Raw genomic sequence first — 20,475 nt, forward strand, 5'->3', positions numbered from 1 at the left:
GAAATGGACAACTTTCTAGAAAAACACAATCTTCCAAAACTTATCCAGGAAGGAACAGAAACTCTGAACAAACCAATTACTAAAAACAAAATTGAACTGACAATCAAAAAACTACCCAGGAACAAAACCCCCACACCAGACGGCTTCATCGCTGCATTTTATCAAACATTTAGTGAAGACCTAATACCCATCCTCCTTAAAGGTTTCCAAAAAGTAGAAGAGGGGGGAATACTTCCAAACTCATTCTATGAGGCCAGCATTACTCTCATACCAAAAACAAAGATACCACAAAAAAAGAAAATTACAGACCAATATCCCTGATGAACATAGATGCAAAAATACTCAACAAAATATTAGCAAACTGAATTAAAAAATACATCAAAAAGACCATCCACCATCATCAAGTAGGACTTATTCCAGGGATGAAGGATGGTACAATATTTGAAAATGAATCAACATCAACCACCACATCAACAAAAAGGAAAAAAATCACATGATCATCTCCATAGATGCCAAAAAAGCATTTGACAAAATTCAACATCCATTCATGATAAAAACTCTCAACAAAATGGGAATAGAGGGCAAGTACCTCAACATAATAAAGACCATATACCACAAACCTAGAGCCAACATCATACTTAACAGCGAGAGGCTGAAAGCTTTTCCTTTAAGATCAGAAGCAAGATAAAGATGCCCACTCTCCCCACTTTTATTCAACATAGTACTGGAGGTCCTAGCCACGGTAATCAAACAACACAAAGAAATAAAATGCATCCGGATTGGTAAGGAGGAAGTTAAAATATCATTGTTTGCAGCTGACATGGTAATGTACATAAAACACCCTAAAGAATCCAGCCCAAAACTACTAGAGCTAGTAGATGAATTCAGAAAAGTTGCCGGATACAAAATTAATGCACAGAAATCTGTTGCATTCCTAAATACTAATGATGAACTAGCAGAAAGAGATACCAGGAAAACAATTCCATTCACAATTGTGCAAAAAGAATAATATACCTAGGAATTAGGAATAAACCTAACCAAGAAGGCAAAAGACCTATACCCTGAAAACTACAAGATACTCATGAGAGAAATTAAGGAAACACCAATAAATAGAAATACATCCTGTGCTCATATATAGGAAGAATTAACATTGTCAAAATAGCCATCCTGCCTAAAGCAATCCACAGACTCAATGCAATTCCTATCAAAATGCCAACAGCATTCTTCAATGAACTAGAATAGTCCTAAAATTCATATGGATCCACAAAAGACCCCCAATAGCCAAAGCAATCCTGAGAAGGAACAATAAAGCTGGGAGGATTATACTCCTCAACTTCAAGCTCTACTACAAAGCCAGAGTAATCAAGACAATTTGGTACTGGCATAAGAACAAACCCATAGATCAATGGAACAGACTAGGGAGCCCAGATATAAACCCAAGCATATATAGTCAATTAATATATGATAAAGAAGCCATGGTATACAATTGGGAAATGACAGCCTCTTCAACAGCTTGTGTTGGCAAATCTGGACAGCTACATGTAAGAGAATGAAACTGGATTATTGTCTAACTCTATACACAAAAGTAAACTCAAAATGGATCAAAGATCTGAATGTAACTCATGAAACCATAGAACTCATAGAAGAATACATAGGCAAAATCTCCTGAACATAAACATGAGCAACTGTTTCCTGAACATGTCTCCTTGGGCAAGGGATACAAAAGCAAAAATGAACAAATGGTACTACATCAAACTAAAAAATTTCTGTACCACAAAGGACACCATCAGCAGAACTAAAAATGCATCCTATAGTATGGGAGAATATATTCAGAAATGACTTATGCAATAAGGGGTTAACATCCAAAATATATAAAGACCTCAAACAGCTCAACAACCAAATAGCAAATAACCCTATTAAAAAATGGGAGGAGGTATGAACAGACACTTCTCCAAAGAAATTCAGATGGCCAACAGGCATATAAAAAGATGCTCCACTCTGCTAATTATCAGGGAAATGCAAATTAAAACCACAATGAGATCACCTCATACCAGTTAGTATGGCCAACATCCAAAAGACAAACAACAACAAATGCTGGCAAGGCTGTGGAGAAAGGGAAACACTCCTACACTGCTGGTGGGAATGTAAATTAGTTCAACCATTGTGGAAAGCAATATGGAGAGGTTCCTCAAAAAACTCAAAATAGAAATACCATTTGACCCAGGAATTCCACTCCTAGGAATTTACCCTAAGAATGCAGGAGCCCAGTTTGAAAGGATATATGCACCCCTACGTTTATCGCACCACTATTTACAATAGCTAAGAAATGGAAGCAACGTAAGTGTCCATCAGCAGATGAATGGATACAGATGTGGTACATATACACAATGGAATATTATCAGCCATAAGAAGAAACAAATCCTACCATTTGAAACAACATGGAAGGAGCTAGAGGGTATTATGCTCAGTGAAATAAGCCAGGCAGAGAAAGACAAGTACCAAATGATTTTTCCTCATTTGTGGAGTATAACAACAAAGCAAAACTGAAGGAACAAAACAGCAGCAGACTCCAAAAAGTGACTAGTGGTTACCAAAGGGAAAAGTTTCCGGAAGGTGGGTGGGGAGGGAGGCAGAAGGGGATTAAGGGGCATTATGATTAACACATAATGTAGGAAGATCACAGGGAAGGCAGTACAGCACAGAGAAGACAAGTAATGACTCTATAGCTTCTTACTATACTGATAGCTTCTTACTATACTGATACCCAACTGGTAGGGTAGTTGACAATATGGGTGAATGTTGAAACCACAATATTGTTCATGTGAAAACTTCATAAGATTGTATATCAATGATAGCCTAATAAAAAAATATATATATGAAAATAAAGATGCAAACCATAACTTTCGTACAAGATCCAAGGACACATTTCATATCTGTTATATGGCTTTTATGTCACAATACTATTGATTTTGTGACATTCTATTATATTAAGCTGTATTGGGAATTTTATTTGTTCCTTCTGTGTTATTTTCCTGAGGTTGACTATAAGATGAATTAGTTTATTATTATATCCCCTTCATTTCCTAGAATTCCATACTTTGTACCACATTCACATAAATGCTTAATGCTTCTGAATGAACAGTGAATAATGAATGCATGAATGGGTGAGCAGTTGCCCAGCTCACTGAGGGGTGGCCACAGGATGGAGATGAAACCTGTAGAAATACTACAAAACACAGACATGAAAAGGCACTTAACCTTTTGAGAAGCTTCTGTGGAGTAACTTAGAGCTAAAGTCATAGAAGTGGAGGAAATATATTGGACAGGCAACAATACTAGGAGTGGTACCAACTCTGCCACCTATTAAATGACTAACCTTGAAGAAGTCACTTTTCAGCCTCAGTTGTGAGGATTAAATTGCAATGTAAAGGAATAAACCAAATAAGCTATAAAGAGACATACATATGCTCAGACTGTGATGTTTATAAGCTTTTTTCCCAAAGTAATACTAGTTCTCTATATAAAACAGAGCTGGATCTTATAGATAAATAATCCTATTTGTAAAAGCTGTAAGATTACCATTAAATAAGATTAGATTTGTAAGACAAATAGCTTCTTAATAGAATAACTTTTCTCAGTCCTTATAATCAGTAAATCCAATCCTAACAGGAAAAAAAATTAAGTGTTACATGTCTTTCCCCCACTGTTTTAACTAATAAATCAACCAAATGCATAAACTATATTTTAACAATAAACAAACATCTATGTCAGCATAAAATACATTTATATGGAAAGATGGTGTAATAGTTCAAATATATCAAATTTAGAAATAAAGTCCCATTGAATATTCACTAATACCGAATTAATAGGGCTTTTCTCTTTAGTAAATAACACCAACCTTAGTTCCTTTCATTAAATTATAAATAGGCTGAAGAAGTGTTTCAATCACAGTGTTGCTATATAAGCATTCGATTGCACATTCCTTATGATCACAGAGAATCTGAAGAACTTCAGTTACCATACTTGTAGGAGAATAATTCTCTGATAAAGAAGAATTTTTAAAAATTAAAAACTTAAACATTAATACTTAACATGTCTTTTATTTATGGGTTAACTACTGCTGTTTCAAAATGTTCAACATCAAAGTTAAATGGAAAAAATAAAATAAAATCATACAACTCAATGCCCAAAGTATGATGTATTACCAGATTATAACATAAAATCTTAGGGGATATCATTAGCTTAACAAATCTTCAAGTTAATAAGAAGTGAGTATATGACAAATACACATGCCAAGAGACAACATAAGATCATTTACAGTGTGACATTAAATCATTGCTTGACAGTGAGGACATGATTTGAAGAAAATTTACAACTTTTCTCAACCTAGCAAACAATTACTTATATTCACTTTTAGTCATTTTCTTAAAAAAAAATGCATTTAGGTGTTGAGCCATAGAAAATTAAGTCATTACAGCAAAATTAAAGCGAAAAAAGAAGGCAGAGAAGAGGTGAAACTTTCTTGGAGACCGTATACTTCTTGTGTTACCACAAAACCAATTAAATGAATAAGCATTTTTAAGATTTTCAGAAAATATTATACACAGAAATACACAAGTACACATAAATGTAACATAATGAGCACTCACTAAAATAAGTGTGATTTTTTTTGCTTTATAAGTTAATGTATTTTCAGATTATTTAACCTAATATATTCACAAAATAGTGTTTTACATGAAGAAACTAAGGAACAAAAAGCTGCATAAAGTTGTCCTAGTAAGATACAATACTAAAAGTAACACCAAAGTTCTTAATTTGTGACAATATTCCATACTCCATGAACAAATTAAGATTTCAAGTCAATACTTGATAAAAAATGAAAACGAAGGTCAAGTGATTTTGTTCTATCAGCTAGATGAGAAACCTGTTCGCAATGAGAGATTACTGACAAACATGCAGCCCTTCACTCATCTAATTAATTACCTACTATTTTTCAGTGCCTATGATGTGGCAGACATTATGCTTGGCATTACAGAAAGAGATAAACAAAAAAACTGAGACATTAATAAGTAATTAAAACAAAGAAGGAAAATTTTTATCATAAAGGAAGCATAGTATATTGCAGGAGCATATAGCAGAGGGATCTATCCTAGTACTTAATACATGTAAATGCTGTAAAAGTAGAAGTCTGAGCACCACTGTTAAGATTAATAAGCTGTTGTAATTACACAGATAAAACCTACAAACTCATACGTGTATCATAGCACTAACACAGCCCAAAACCACTTTCCCTTTGATTCACTTGAATCCTCTCAGCATCTGGGCCAGCACTTCTAGGGTGACCTCCAAGTTCAGAACACCATAAGATGGTGGTGTTAGTAAAGGGTTTTACTTTGAAAACTTTTATTGATAGTCAAAGAAATAAGTACATCTTTTAAATGTTAGTATTTTAAGACACTTTTTTAAAGCCATTCACAGCTAAAGATGAAATGGTATTTTAGTACTGAAAAACATGAATTTTCTTTCTTTATTCTTTAATATGAGAATAGCTGAAGCTTGGGATATAAATTGAAACAAGCAAGCTATTCCAAACATTCAGGAAAGTACAAAGGCTAGAAAATAGCAAGAACACACACATTAGTATCAAACTTTCCTTAATATCATTTCTTAAGAAAATCTTGCTCTTAATGAAGAATATTAAAATTGTCAGTGAAATTGATTCTAAATAAAAAGGTAGTAGATTAGAAACATCTTAAAATACCAATGAACAAAAACAAATTTCATGGTTTACTTCCAGGACCAATGTAATTTGTTGTGAATAATACTGCATCTTATGAAAGCTCTTTACTAAATTGGGTCACTCGTTCAAAACATCTAGATGATATTTAAATATTTTTAGATATTTTCTATTTCTCTGTTTAAAATAGAAGCAGAATTACCTAAATGTGTAGCTGATGTCATCTTTGGACCATTCGGTGAATAGTAGATAAGTTGGGTAAACAGAACCAGAAGATCTATAAGGGATACAGAATCTTCAAAAAGGAAAAAGGAGAAAAAAAAAAGATTACTTTCTAGTGTACACTTACAACTTAGAAAAATGTAACTGAGCTTCCATCTTCCTATTCTGAGTTTGCAGAGATTGTGGTACAATCAGGGAGAAGTGGTGTAATTATCCAAGACAGAAGACTCCAGAAAAACAAATTACACAGAGAAAAAGATGCCAAGACAAGTGGTGCAGTAGGTGCTATGTGAAGATTTTAACACTTATGCTGGACCAGTCACTTAATATAAACCTACCACAGGAAGGTCCATTAATCCAATCAGGCCTATTTGAATTTATTCAATTAGGAGCAATAAAATTCAGCTTAATGTGTTGGCTCAGCTAACTTTATCTATATAGCACTGTAGAACAGAGGTCAGCACACTTTTTCTGCACAAGACAGTAAACATTTTAGGCTTTGTGTAGTTTGTCACAAATAATTCTGTTGTAGCACTAAAGTAGCTATGGACAAAATGCAAATGAATAACTGGCTATTTTCCAGTAAGACTTTATGTACACTGAAACTTGAGTTTTATATATTTCACATGTCACAAAATATTTAATTTTTTCCAATAATTCAAGAATATAAAAACTATTCTTAGCTCACAAGTTGCACAAAACAGTGTACCAGATTTGTTCCATGGGCTACAGTTTACCAACCCCTGGTATAGAATTTTACATAAACATATTCTGGTGGAAGCACATGTAAAACTTAAAGGTTAACAGAGACCTATGCTAATACAGTAGAAAAAAATCTCTCAAAACTGTGTTTTGAAATGACCTATGATTTTTGATAGGTTAAAATATAGATGTTAAAAGTCAATATAAAAGAGCTAAATTACAGATAATAGATATATAAGCTTCAGTTGAGTATCTGCTATAACATCACAAGTAAATATTAATCTTTCTATTTCTGTAAAGTTCAACAATACCCTATCAACTGGCAGCTCTTCTGAAAGTTAATTCTGAGTGCCGCTATGCCTAGCATGATACCACCACAGGAGATGCAAGAGAAGGGCATAAAACAGCTCCCCAAGGAGTACACGGTCCTAGGAGAAATGATTTAGATAAAACAACTACGAAAACATTACAGAAAGTGTTCAAAATACAGATACTCTATAACAGGATTGGCAAACTAGAGCCATTGTGGCCCGATTTTCATCAGGCTCACAAGCTAAGAGTAGTTTTTTTTATTTTTAAAGGTTTGTACCATGTGTCAGGGGTCCCCAAAGCCACACCCAGATTCTGTGATTCACTAGGAGAACTCACAAGATTCGTCACATAGTAGTACTCTCAGCTATGATTTACTACATAAGAGGTTATGAAACAAAAACAAAAATAACATCAAAAACAAAAACAAAGCAGGCACAGGGTCAAGACCAGAACAAACCAGGTAAAAGAGACCAAACGTTTCTCCCAGTGGAGTCACACAGAATACATTTGATTCTTTCAGTAGTGAGTTGTGACAACACATGTCAAATGTTTTCTACCAACGAAGCTTATTAGAGACTCAGTGTCCAGGTTTTTATTGGCAGTAGATCATGTAAACATTCTCTGCCAGGCACATACCAGGATTCCACACTTCCTAAAGGAAAGCAGATGTTCAGCATAAACCACATTGTGTGTATAGACAGTTTAGGCACAGCAAACCACTCTTATCAGTTCTGGGGATAGTGAGAAATCCAAGTTCCCAGATGCCAGCCACAGTTCAACCTTACAATCAGGCCTTTCAAAGGAAAGCAGTCTCAGGCCTGCTGTGATAACTCTTGTGCACACATGACCATGTGTACAAACATACAACACACATACAGAATGTGTAACAGAGACAGTATGTGGCCCACAAAACCCAAAATATTTACTACCTGGTACTTTACAGAAAAAAATTTTTCTGATCTCTACACTATATTCAGTATACACTTAAAGTTTTAAGGGAAGTAAGGAAGATAACAGCCTGTGATAAAGTTTGATGGGGAAAAATTAAAAATGGGACTTGCAGTAACAATAAGATGGAATGTATCAAATGGTACAGGGCCTTGTACTTTTTTAAAGCAGTATTCTCAAACTTCATCCCTGATCATTACAAAAATTCTGTGAGCTCCACATCACTGGTTTTTTACAGATGAAGAACCTGAAACAATGGTTGAGTGAATGCCCAAAAGATCACAGAGTTTATACAAGAACCAGAACTTAAATGAGGTATTCTAGTTCTAAATCCGTATGTGGATTGTTCAGTATATGTAGGAAACTGAAAAGCAGAGAGAAATAAGGCTGGATGAACAGAAAATACATACATGTAGGGAAAATCACATATCAAAAAAGAAAAGGTAACACTTTAAAATGTACAAGCCATCAAGCCTAGAAGTTATGTCACTAAGTACTCTAGAAGAGACCATGTGAGATCTCCAAATTTTTATAACCCATAGTACATAAATCTTACCATATTTGAACATACTCATTTCTCCTAACTACACTTACCTTTTCTATTCTTGAGCTTTATGGGAAAGAGTTTTCTGCCTTGTGTATAGATCAATAATCTTCCTAAAAAGCACAGTGAATGAATGAAATAAATATATTGTAATTCTTGTCCTGAGTAGTAGAACGTTTTCTGTTTGATCCCTTAAAAGAGAGGCAAACAATTAAATTTACTTTAATGCTATTACATTTTGTAGTGCCTGTCTTCATTTCATTCTGAACATTAAGGTTCCAGTCTGTAATAGAGACACTGTTGATGTAAATAAATAAATTATTTTCCTACTTCCTAACACTTAAATCAATGGAAAAAGCATTCGTAAAATTTAACAATCTCAGAAATGGGTAATATGCATATAACATTCATTCTAAAAGTGTAAGATTGTCAGTTATCTGTCATCAAGAGGGACTTCACGAGAAGTTAAGGAAGAGAGGAAGTGAAAAACATTACTGTTAAATTCTACAAATAAAAATCAATACTATAGAAGATTATATTTATAACCATGTTAACAAATGAAATTAGAATCTTCTAATATATACTATTCATCCATATATTCAAGACCTATTGAGTATCTGTTTTATATGATACCTTAAACTATTTGCTGGTGTCCAAATCCAGTAAAAAAGATGAAACTGGGCTTCCAATTAAGAGTGTGGCAAACAGTCTGTATGACCAGAGCATGGCAAGGACAAGTGGGAGAGGCAGGGGCCAGAGGCCAGCAGGGGCAGATCATGGAGGACTTAGCTGCAGAAGGAATATGGGCTTTATTACAGAGACAACTGGAAGATTAAAGGGTTGTAAGTGAGAAAGTAATAATCAAATGTGCATGTGGAAAACAGCACAAAAGGTGGACAGAAGGATTGGTCAAGGCTTGAAATAAGACTTATCAAAAAAAAATCATTAACAAAAGCATCAGCAAAAAGAATTGGAAAATAAAGAAAACTTACAAGTTCCAACTCAAATATCTGTGTACACAGTGAATTTTTCTTCAAGTAATTCTAAACAGAGCCAAAATACCCAGATTTATTTAGAAAGAAAAGAAAGTGATCTGTCCCTGACATCTTAATATTTAAGTGCCCATGGAACATACAGATAGCATACTAAGTATGAGTACACGGCTCTGGAATTCAGAAAAGAGGTGTGGACTTAAAATATTTCAGAATCACCCTACACATATAAATACATAATATTTGAAACCATGAAAATAAACGGGCTTCAAGAGTGAACAGGTAGACTACGATGAGAAAAGAAGAAAGGGCAAAACCTTGGTGAGTATGAACACAAATAAAGAAAAGAGCCTTTAAAGTTACTAAGAATTTGTTAGATGAGAATGAGGAAATCCAAGAAAGAATGAAACCCTGAAAAAGACAGAAAGGATCAACAGAGGCACATGCTGTAAAATGAGGGCAAGAAAGAGGGGAAGCTGATAAGGGGAAGGTCATGGAGCAGTAGAAATAGAAGCCTCAGCACCACTGTTGAGGCTTGAAAAGTGAATAGGAGATAAAGAAAATGGGGCTTGGCTGTATATAGGTTATTTAGAACCTTTTTCTCTGAAGGGAAGCAGACAGATAAGGTAACTGTTAACTTGCTCAGTTTTTTATATGAAAGATAAATAAATATGTTTAAATGATGCAGGGAGACAATAAAAATGAAGCAACATCCTGGTTTTAAAACAAAAAAAACACAAACACCACCAGATGGGAACAGAATCAAGTACAAAGAGATCAATCTGGAATAGAAGGATACCATACCCCTTTATTGTAGCCCAGAGAAAGGGCACTGTCAAGTTATATCAAAAATACTCTCTGCTCAAGGGTAACATGGAAGACTGAACTGACCTAAATTTAGGAAGCAGCAGACAGGAAACTGGAAGAGAAAAGAGCGAGAACTTTTAAAGATATGGCAAAAGAATGCAGTGAAGTACCCTGAGACCTTTACTAGGAAAGAAAGCAAAGTCATGAAGGGCTGCTGGGGTAGTAAGGAAAACAAAAAACAAAAAAAACCCACCTAGCTATAAAATTTCATTATCAAGATAATAGAAACACACATAAATTTATAAATGAGAAGTTTATATAAACTTAAACATCTTCTTCCTGTTCTTCCTCTTGAAGAACAAATTCTGGCTTCTGTACTTTTTCCTCCACTACAGAACAACAGCTTTTGAACTCATTCAACTATTGGTCTTTGATCATTTTTCTCAAGTTTGATAAAGAATTTACCCAGGGATAAAGAAAGTAAGATATCCTCATATTCTCAGAGTATTTATTATTTGCTTAGGGAGGCAACATAAAATAACTGAATGATATAAACAAAAGAACAATAAAAAATTCAAATAGGCAGAGAAGCCTCCTTGAAAAATTTAGAATGAAGTTCCTTTTACAATGAATAAGATATAAATTAAGAGTTTATGACTATGGGAAGTAGTAGGAGAAATAACAAAGACATATAGGCACTGATATTCAAGAAAATCTGACTGAAGAGAAGATTCTCTTTAATCAGTAGCTAGAGAAGAGACTGGATAGAGAGATAAGGGTCAGATTATGAAACACCTAGGATATTTTAGCTCAGAGATGAGGTAAGCACAGAGGAATCACATGGTAGGGTGGTGTGTCCAATGATTTTACAGAAAAATTTCCTCCCACTGAAATGCACAGGTAATAATTAAGTGACCAATATGATATGCTAAAGACTGAGCAGTATATAACTGCAGTATAACAGACTAAGATATATATTCTAGCCTGAATTGAAGAACTGCATGTGGTAAAAAGCAGTATGGTGATACATTAATTTCAGATGTAGACTTGTTATTAAAAAATCATTATGGTATATTTTTTAAATTTGTGAAAATACTTTATATTGGCAAAAGTCATCTAACTTACCATGATACTAGCAATTATTTAAAAATTGGTTATTACTAAACAACCTTTATTACTAAAATGAACCATTTTTCAAAGTACATAACAGAGAAAACAGTACTTACCACAATGCTTTGAATGCTGCCAAATCTCATTAGCTTTCATGGTCTCACATAACTCAAGGTACTGAACACACTGCTGCACTGCTGTGGTTACCTATTAAAATGATAACTTTTTAATTCTAGCAATTTATAATCTACAAGTCCAAGTATTAAAAGAAATTAGTCAATGCTGGAAAAATAGGCAGGACAAATATTTACAATATTTAGAATAGCACCTTTTCAGGCCATTAAAGCTCAGTTTCCTCAATTATATTTTACTATGGCATCATTCATTCTGGGAAACATTGAAAGTATTTGTGGATATATAAATATAGCTGTAATGTTGGTGTCAACAGACAAATATATACATGTACTTCAAATCTTACAGTGAAAGAAGCAAAAATTGGTGGCATGATTTTACTTTCTTGCCAATATCCTCAGTTCCCTTGCTTTAGAGTCTTTTCCTACCCAGCCAGCAAAATATGAAAGAGATCAAGCCTTTAATTCCATCTCAGATACCAGAATTGCTGAAAACTAATGAAGAAAAAACTTGTAATTCAAACAATAGTTATAACAAAAAAATCATCTCCAACTTCTCTTGTACCCATCAATTCTTCTATGAATCTCTATTCTACCACCTACCATTCTCCAGAAGGACAGACTTCAAATCTTCTCACCTTTCCTCTGCACCCACCTACTTCCAGCAGATGCCCTTTAATTTTAATTCTCAAATAAAATAGAAGCCAGTGAAATAAGGGCAGATAATCATCAGATCTAATGATAAGGAAGTTGTTGGCAACCTTGAAAAGACAGTCCCAGGGCAGCTTAGGGAGTACCACCAGTCTATACTGAAAAGGAATAGGAACTGGAAAAATAAAAGCAGCTAGCACGATTTTCATTTTCAGGAAGATTGGTTGTGAAGAAAAAAAGAACAGCTGACATATGAGTCTTAAAGTCAAGACTGAATTCTTTTTCAGATTCAAAGGATATGATTATGCTGAAGTGTTACTTTAGGAGCCAAGAGAAGAAGAGCTTGACTCTTCTTAGTACAAGAGAGAAAGAGGATAACTGAATAGAAAAAAGTATCCAAGAAGCAGGAGCAGCTAGAACCTAAGTGGAAAGAAGAATTAAGCTTTATGGGAAAGAAAGATGATTACACAGACACAGCAAGTTCATAATTGCAGTGTCAAAGAATTGATGCATTTCCCAGTCTCATTTGTCCTTACGGCCTCAGTTTCATGCAAAGAGGAGTTAACTTGGCAGGACTTCTATCCTTAGAAATGCATGCTTACAAGGTTAGATCCCAACTAGCATCCGGTAACTTGTACTTCAACAGGGTTGCCACCATCCTGACATCATTGGTAAGAGAGACTCACTGTATCTAGACTGTTTGTATAAAAAATGTGGTTTATGTTGAATACCTGCTTTCCTTCTGGGAGTCTGGAATCCTGGTATATTTTAGGCAAGGGGGTGTTTATGTGATAAATCCCCCAATTAAAAAAAAACTGGGCAGAGTGTTTAATGAATTGTCACAATTTGATGCAGAGGAATTAAGTGGAGTCATGTTGTCTCCACTAGAAAAAAGACTTCTTGGAGGCTTATGCTTGGTATCATCCAAGGTCCACCCAATGGACCTTTGCTTTGTATTCTTTTCTGTTTATAAATCACAGCTAAGAATATGACTACACACTGAGTCTGAGTCCTCCCAGCAATAATTAAATCTGGATGTGGTCTTGGGGGCCTCTTCCCATATCTGTATGTCTTCTCTAAATCAAATTTCAGAGATCTAGATCAATAACATGAAATTGCCTCCTGAAAATCTGGATCCCAAACTCAGTATGACCAAATCTACCAAATTCGAAATCATTACCTTTCCCAACTTTCGTTCAACTATGTTACTCATTTGAGTGACTGATGTCATTCACTGAGAAGTCAGTCTTTACCCACTCCCATTCAAAAAGCCAAGTCCTGTAAATCCTATATTCTAAATATGGTACTCTGGAGGAGTCCATCTATTTATCCCAATTCACAGTCACAGCCTTATATTCATGTTTCACCATCTTTTGCTTGGATTACTACAAAAAATTTGAATCTTTCTGCTCCAACATTCCTTCCTATCTCCACTTGATACAGGGACCATGGGTGTAGTCAGAGTAGGGAGAGGGCCTCTGGAAAAAGCAAGGCAGGATATTTATAGTCAAAGCAATGTGGTAAAGAAGTCCCTATCGAAACTCTGTGTTAAGCATTATGCAAAGCCAAGGTCACACTACTTCTCTAGGGTAAAGATACCAGACTAGGAATATAAACATCTTCAGTAAGATCAGTTAAAGGTCAAAAGTCCAGGAGCAACTTGGCCTGGCATGTTTGAGTGTTCTGCAGATAAAGAAGGGTATGTCAACATAAGGAGAGCCTTCTCTGTAAACAGCCCTAGTAAACAGACAACAACCCAGCCAACCTTAGGGGCAGGGCATGTGGTACAAGTCCACACACACCCTAAGCCCTCAGTTCCCAAAAATCCTCAACCGCCTATAAATCCCCTAGACAACACACCACCCCGGACTCTCTTATCCCCTCCTGGCGTGAGGCAGGAGCTCTTTCCTCTCACTTATTTCTAAATAAAAGCCTCTCCCTGGCCCACCTACCTTTGGTGTTTGCTAAGTTCATTCTTTGACTCTGCAAACAAGAACCCTGGCATCACACTTAGCACCTTCAACCCATTTTCCAAGTTTCCCAAAGCCCTAATATGATGTTCCTTCAGTACTTAAAAACCTGCAATAGTGGCTCACCACACCTCCAGAATAAAGACAAATCTCCTAAATCTGATATATTACTCACAAAAATTCTTTATGATCATATATTAGTTTTAGTCCTCTTATCCTCCAGATGCCCCTCCTATCCAGCCACACATACAAATGCATGAACACACAGAAATACATCTACCTGTGTTAAAAATAAAAGTCACCAAAAGCCAATTCAACATGAGACCAACCAAATGACCAATTCACCAAAAACAAATTCACTGAAAATCCTAATCTACCTAAGGAAGCAACTAAAGTGCCCATCAACAGATGAATGGATAAAGATGTGCTGTACATATATAATGGAATGTTATTCAGGCATAAAAAAAGAAGAAATCTTGCCATTTGCAAAAACATGGATGGACCTAAAGTGTATTATGTTGAGTGAAATAAGTCAGGCAGAGAAAGACAAATATCATATGATTTCACTTAAACAAAATAAAATCTCAATCAACACATGGCAGTTATATTTGAAACGCATTTTCAAACAAAACTGACATGTACAACAAAACTCAACATTTTTGTCTGCAAAAATACGATGATTTCCTTTAAATAGGTCTATCTTTATGGGATTATGCCCTGCTCCATGCATGAATAAAACTGAGGTCAACTGACACAAACTCAATTTAAAGCATCCAAAAACTCTTCAAAAAAACATCATCTACTTGATATCAGCTTTCAGCGAACTAATTTGTCAGGAAATTTCCTTCATACCAATTCACCTTTCTCTTAGTAATCTATATCTGATCATATAAAACATATGCCATTTCCAAATGTGCTATGTGTATTCCAATCCCTAAATGTCTACACTATTCCAGTGTCCTGAAATATTTTCCTGCCACTACTTTTATATACTCCCTTTCTCTTTTCCAGGATAACACCTATTAAGAAATTCCTCACAATCTTCAGAAAAGAATAACTGTCCTATAGATAATAAACATCAAAACCAGATTTAAATCAACTTAATACATTGATGACAAATCTATGAAACTAAGAGAACAAGTTTAAAACCTTAAAAATCAATACAGATAAACAGATGTCAACAAATATGCTTCTGAAAACCCAATGAATTATGCTATCCCCTTGCTTCTGAAAAAAAAGGAATAAAAAATAAAAGTCATCCTACAACAGACACACTCCAGGAAAATTATTTGTAAAAGCAGCAGTTTCACCTGAGTTACCATTCTTCTAGTTGGTATGAACTCTCACCTCAGAAAGCCTATTAGTCTTTGAGTAACAAGCTTTCACTAAAACTCTATTATATTAACAATCTGTTTTGCCTAACTGAAATAATAATAAACTCAGCTTTATGCATTTTTTCACATATTGAACAGTGGTCTTAATTCTTGACAAATCTGGAGCTTCCATGAAGATTACCTTAAAGGGGCTCTTATTTGGTAGCACTCCATGGGATTCTCAAACAAGAACGTTCATTTAGCCACCTTAAGTTCCAAATACTGACAGTCCTTCAGTTATGCCACCATGTAAATATGTCTCAACAATGATGTAAGCTCTAATTTGCTTCATCTGAGCTCTCACTGCTAAATTCATTATCCTAAAATTTGAAATGAAATTGGTCTTTATGTAAATAAGCCCTTTCTTTTGGAGGCGACCTATTTTGCAAATATTCTGGTTTGTTTTGCTTTTGTTGTTTATTTGTACATTTAGCTCCTATTTTGTTGTGGTTTATCTTGCATCTAATGAATACATAAAGGAGTTGTTCCGTAGGGAACAGAGGGAAGTATAATCCCAAGAGATCTCTAATTCAGTCATCTACTGAATATATGAAGGAGATGTTCCATAGACAACAGAAGGAAGCATAGTGAAAGAAGTATCTAATTCAGTCAATCCAATCCAAGCCATCTGAGATTACTGGCTACCAGCAACAAATTCATGCAAAGACAAATAGTCAAACTGCTTGGGACTCCTACAAAAACGTACGAAGACACTACTCTGTGACTTGTCAATTCATGAAAGAGGGGAGCTAATGACTGTCATATCACTACTGCCCCTTCCTAGTTTCTGCAAGGTCAGAGCCCGAGACACCATTCATAAGCATACACTTTTGCCCAGAAGGGTACTGATCTGTTTCATGTTTGTCATGAGTTTGTCTAAGCGGCAGCCTCCTGTTGATAGAACTCCTGCTTCCTAGATGAACTTACTCTTATAATTCTAATTCTTATACATACCTTGGTAAACACCACCAACAACAAAAAGTGACTTAGAATAACAACTGCCATTATAGGGAACTTTTGACATGACAAAATAAATACTTAAGAGAAGTTCTAAGTTAGGAGACAAAAAAGGCGAAGAATACCAACTTCCTTGAAAACTCAAAACACTATCTACAAGATAATTTTACTCATACTATTTTATAGTTCACTTGCATTCAAACCTTCAGAAACCCCTCCTCCTTGCACCCATTTCTACTCATATTTATCTTGACCAACCACTTACACCCACTTCTGTTCCCTCAACTCCTCTCCTCACTTCTTAAATGTGCTTCCTTTTGAGAAAAGGTAACAATCGCAAGATAAGGTATAGGTCTCAGGAGTAGAGTAATCACATTATATAATAACCATTTTTAAATTGAAAAAAGCAAATCTATTGTAAGAAAATTTAAGCACTAGTCAAGAGAGTCAAATTTGAGGGCATAAAGAATCATTTTCCTAAATCTCAGGAAGCTACAGACATTTGCTTTAAAATTCAGGATTTTATTTGATGCTTATTTTCCTGCACTACCAAATAGATACAAGCTAGTTCACTTAATTGCTAACCCCAAAGACAGTGGGGAAAGGGCTATAGAACAGTAAAGTAGGAAAAACCAAGAGAAAATGAAAATAACGTAGCTGTCAATATTTTGTTTAAATGAGTGAGAGCAAGAAAACTAGGAAATTCACTATATAAAGCCATTTCAGAAGCCATTCCTTTATGGGTAGATTGGACAAAAATTCAAGTTATTAAAAAATAAAAGGTTACATATTTATGCTGATAGCCAAAATGCTTTTCAACTAGTTCATGACTTTACAATGTTATGTAAATAAAGCTCTCTACTTCCTCTTTAAAAAAATTAACAGCAAATACATAATTTGTTGCCTAAGTCTGCCTATTGAAAATGTCGTAAATATCATTAGGATTGCACAAATTGAGTGGCCACTAACCACGTATTAGTTTTAAATTAAAAATTAAAAGTAAAGATAATTAAAAATTCAGTTTCTCACATTCAGGTCTTCAGTAGACACAGATAGCTGGCTAGTGGCTACCCTATTGGACAATGCAGATATTTCACTGCTACAGAAAATATTATCAGACCATACTGATGAGAACCTAGCGGAAATGCTTTAGCAGATCACTGAGCTAAATATACTGTTATGACCAAAGTCCTGATGTAAGTATCTCTTACATAACAAAAAACAAATCTATGTAGTCCAAAGTTTCCACTGTTGATGCACAAAATCTCATCCTCAATTCTGAAAAGAAAAAAGGAACAAATAGATCTTGTATCAATTTTTCCCAATTTATTTTTCAAAAGTTGGGCCAAGTTTACTTTATAAATAATATATATTATAAATAATATTTTCAAATTTAGGAAAACTTTTTAGGAGAAAATGAGATTTAAGTTGGAATCTCATACAAGCTGGACCCATTATGTACTTGAAATATAACATTTGACCAAGATGATAAAATATTGAAGTTGTTTACAATAAACTTTTTGCAGGCTGAAAATCAATTATGGTATAAATAAAATTTGCTTCTTATTTGAAAAGTTAAGTATTAATCTATAAGAAACAAATTTGAAGTATGTCCATCAGGGCCTCTGCGATAGAAACAGTTAGTCCTTATATGTCAAACCACAAGGGGAAAAAAATCATCCTGTTCTTTGTTTTTTCCCTTCTCTATTCTAACAAGATCAGTCTATGCTCACATAGTAACAATAAATTCTCATCTAAAATGCGAATAAGAAAAATGAATGTGGAGAGACTTTCACTTGTTTCTTTAAAGATTTATAAGCACCTATTACCTCCAGAAATAAATTCGCAATCTATTAATTCAATAACCCTCTTCTCACCTTTCTGAAGCTCAGGTCTCTTGATTCTCAAACAGACAATTATATTTTTCCTTTCATTTTATGCACTAGTGTATGCAACCAAAAATTCATAATTCCAGGAATATTTCCCTTCATCTGACTTCTAAACTCAAGATTCTACATAACTACATTTGTCAAGTCAGTCATATTAGCAAAAGTCTTAAAATATTTTACTGTTTTACATTTTTTACATTTATGATTTATGAATTATTTTCGATTCCTTTCAAAATCCTTTACACATTATTCTACTAATAACAATAAATGTAGAAAAATTCCACTAATATATTCTACAGTATTAGTTTATATTTAGTATTACCCGAATCAATTTTTGCAAATGCAAAAGCATTTATCATACTGAGTTTTTTCATGCAACTTTCAGTCAAAAGCATGAGTATACCCTACAAATACCTAGCCTGTTTTAAATTACATAATACTTAAAAATACCGCCTATCTTAAACAAGCTTGTTAGCAGCCCAATTTACTATGTAGTTATGTATTTCCCAATTTATCTTGATTATATTTTAAGTCTCTACTCTAATTTTTTTATGTTTCACAGAAGTGTATTTTAAAAGGCACATAAAAGGGGGATTATTTGGTTACTGAAGATTAATAATCACTCAACTTTGCACATGCAAGTTATTACATCATGTAAGTTATTACATCATGTATCTTTGTGATATTATTTTCAACATAACAGAAACAGACTTACCAGGGATTTATACTTCTTTTCAAGAAGTCTTAGTACTGCAGTTCTACTATAATATGCATGCTAAAATGAGGAAAATGGCATTTAATATTCAAGCTATACCATTCAAAATCTGTTTTTCTTGCATCATTTCTAATATCACATTACACAATTTTAAATTATTGTAATCAGTGACAAACAGGTTTATGTACAATGAACTATGAGCAATGCAATGACAAGAATGTAAATCATATCAAAAACCCAGATCATTTATCGACCAGTGGAAAAGTATTCTATTCCTCAGTTGTGTCTAGTTTCCATGCTATTTTAAAACCCTCACCAGAAAACATACCTGACTACCAGTGTATGACAGAGCCCCCCAAAAAAGATACAGGACTGGGGGGAGGGGGACCACAACACTCACAATGAGAAGAATAGTACTGTACTGTCTGTATATGCAGAAATTTGTCAAGGGTGAAAAGCTCTAAAGGGCAGTATCTTTATCATTCTTTGCCAATGATACTTTTTAAATTATTCAGTGCCAAATATTTCTCTCCTTAGAACTGTAGATAAACTAGAACATGATTTATGCACTATACAAAGAAGAAAACATCTAATTAAGTAATATTTATATATATCACTAATGTTCAACATAGTTCCTCATTTTACTTAATAATAATTCAGTAAAAACTCATAATTTGGAGGAACAGAGTTTAATTAACCAAAACTAAGTGTTTAATAATACCAAAACTCTTTATATTTTCACCCTTGTTGCTTAAAATATTATAAAAAATTATTAATCCTTTTTCAGTTGTAGTAAGAGAAGGAAGTTGAGCTACAATTAAACTATTGATCATATTCTGACAAGAAATCTTCATAGTATATTCCTTAGACTGAGTCACCAACCTACAGCCCTCAGTCCAAACTCAGCTGCCCCCTGATTTGGTAAATACAGTTTTATCTGACAGCCATGTCCATTCATTAATATTTTCTATGGATGTTTTGGGGCTATAACAGAGTTCAATAATTGAAAAGATGGCAGGGCCCACAAAATCAAAAATATTTATTTTTCTGGCCCTTTACGTAAAGTCTGTCAACCTCTGCCTTTTATAAGTGTAGAGGACAAATGAATTTCCACTAATACTACTCAGGGAACACACTCAGGGAACTGAATTTTTAATAATTTTGTATTAGTTAGTTTTACTGTGATCTGCCTCTCTCTTAAGAATCAAATAATGACAATAAAAATGTTAAGTGAAAAGAGTTAGCTATAAATAATTAGTAAAATATGGTTTTTCTTTAAAAAGACCTAAACAGATAAGTTTAAAAATATACCTACATAAACCAAAGTCTTAATAGATATCCTTGTGTTGTAGAATTACAGAAATGCATTGCATTTGTACTTTTATGTATTTTGCATATTTTCTATACTAATGACC

The 20,475-nt window shown here is 34.2% G+C and overlaps 1 protein-coding gene across 7 annotated transcripts in view; it reads right to left on the reverse strand.

Moving 5' to 3' along the window:
- TBC1D32 (TBC1 domain family member 32) overlaps positions 1-20,475 on the reverse strand; it is a 207,353-nt gene that overhangs the window by 141,995 nt on the left and 44,883 nt on the right. For 6 of the 7 annotated variants that reach the window (XR_005054532.2, XM_036993532.2, XM_036993559.2 and 3 more), the window contains 5 exons: positions 19,061-19,120; positions 11,491-11,581; positions 8,516-8,656; positions 5,940-6,032; positions 3,899-4,041 (listed from right to left, as the gene is read on the reverse strand). Coding sequence is in view for 6 of the 7 variants with exons in the window: in XM_036993532.2 (XP_036849427.2) it covers positions 3,899-4,041; positions 5,940-6,032; positions 8,516-8,656; positions 11,491-11,581; positions 19,061-19,120 (528 nt within the window). In the remaining variant the exon portion in view is untranslated. The remainder of the gene's footprint in view (positions 1-3,898; positions 4,042-5,939; positions 6,033-8,515; positions 8,657-11,490; positions 11,582-19,060; positions 19,121-20,475) is intronic. The other variant, XM_036993536.2, reaches the window with a different exon arrangement.

This window comes from Manis javanica, chromosome 13 (assembly GCF_040802235.1).
Source record: "Manis javanica isolate MJ-LG chromosome 13, MJ_LKY, whole genome shotgun sequence".
NCBI classification, from domain to species: domain Eukaryota; kingdom Metazoa; phylum Chordata; class Mammalia; order Pholidota; family Manidae; genus Manis; species Manis javanica.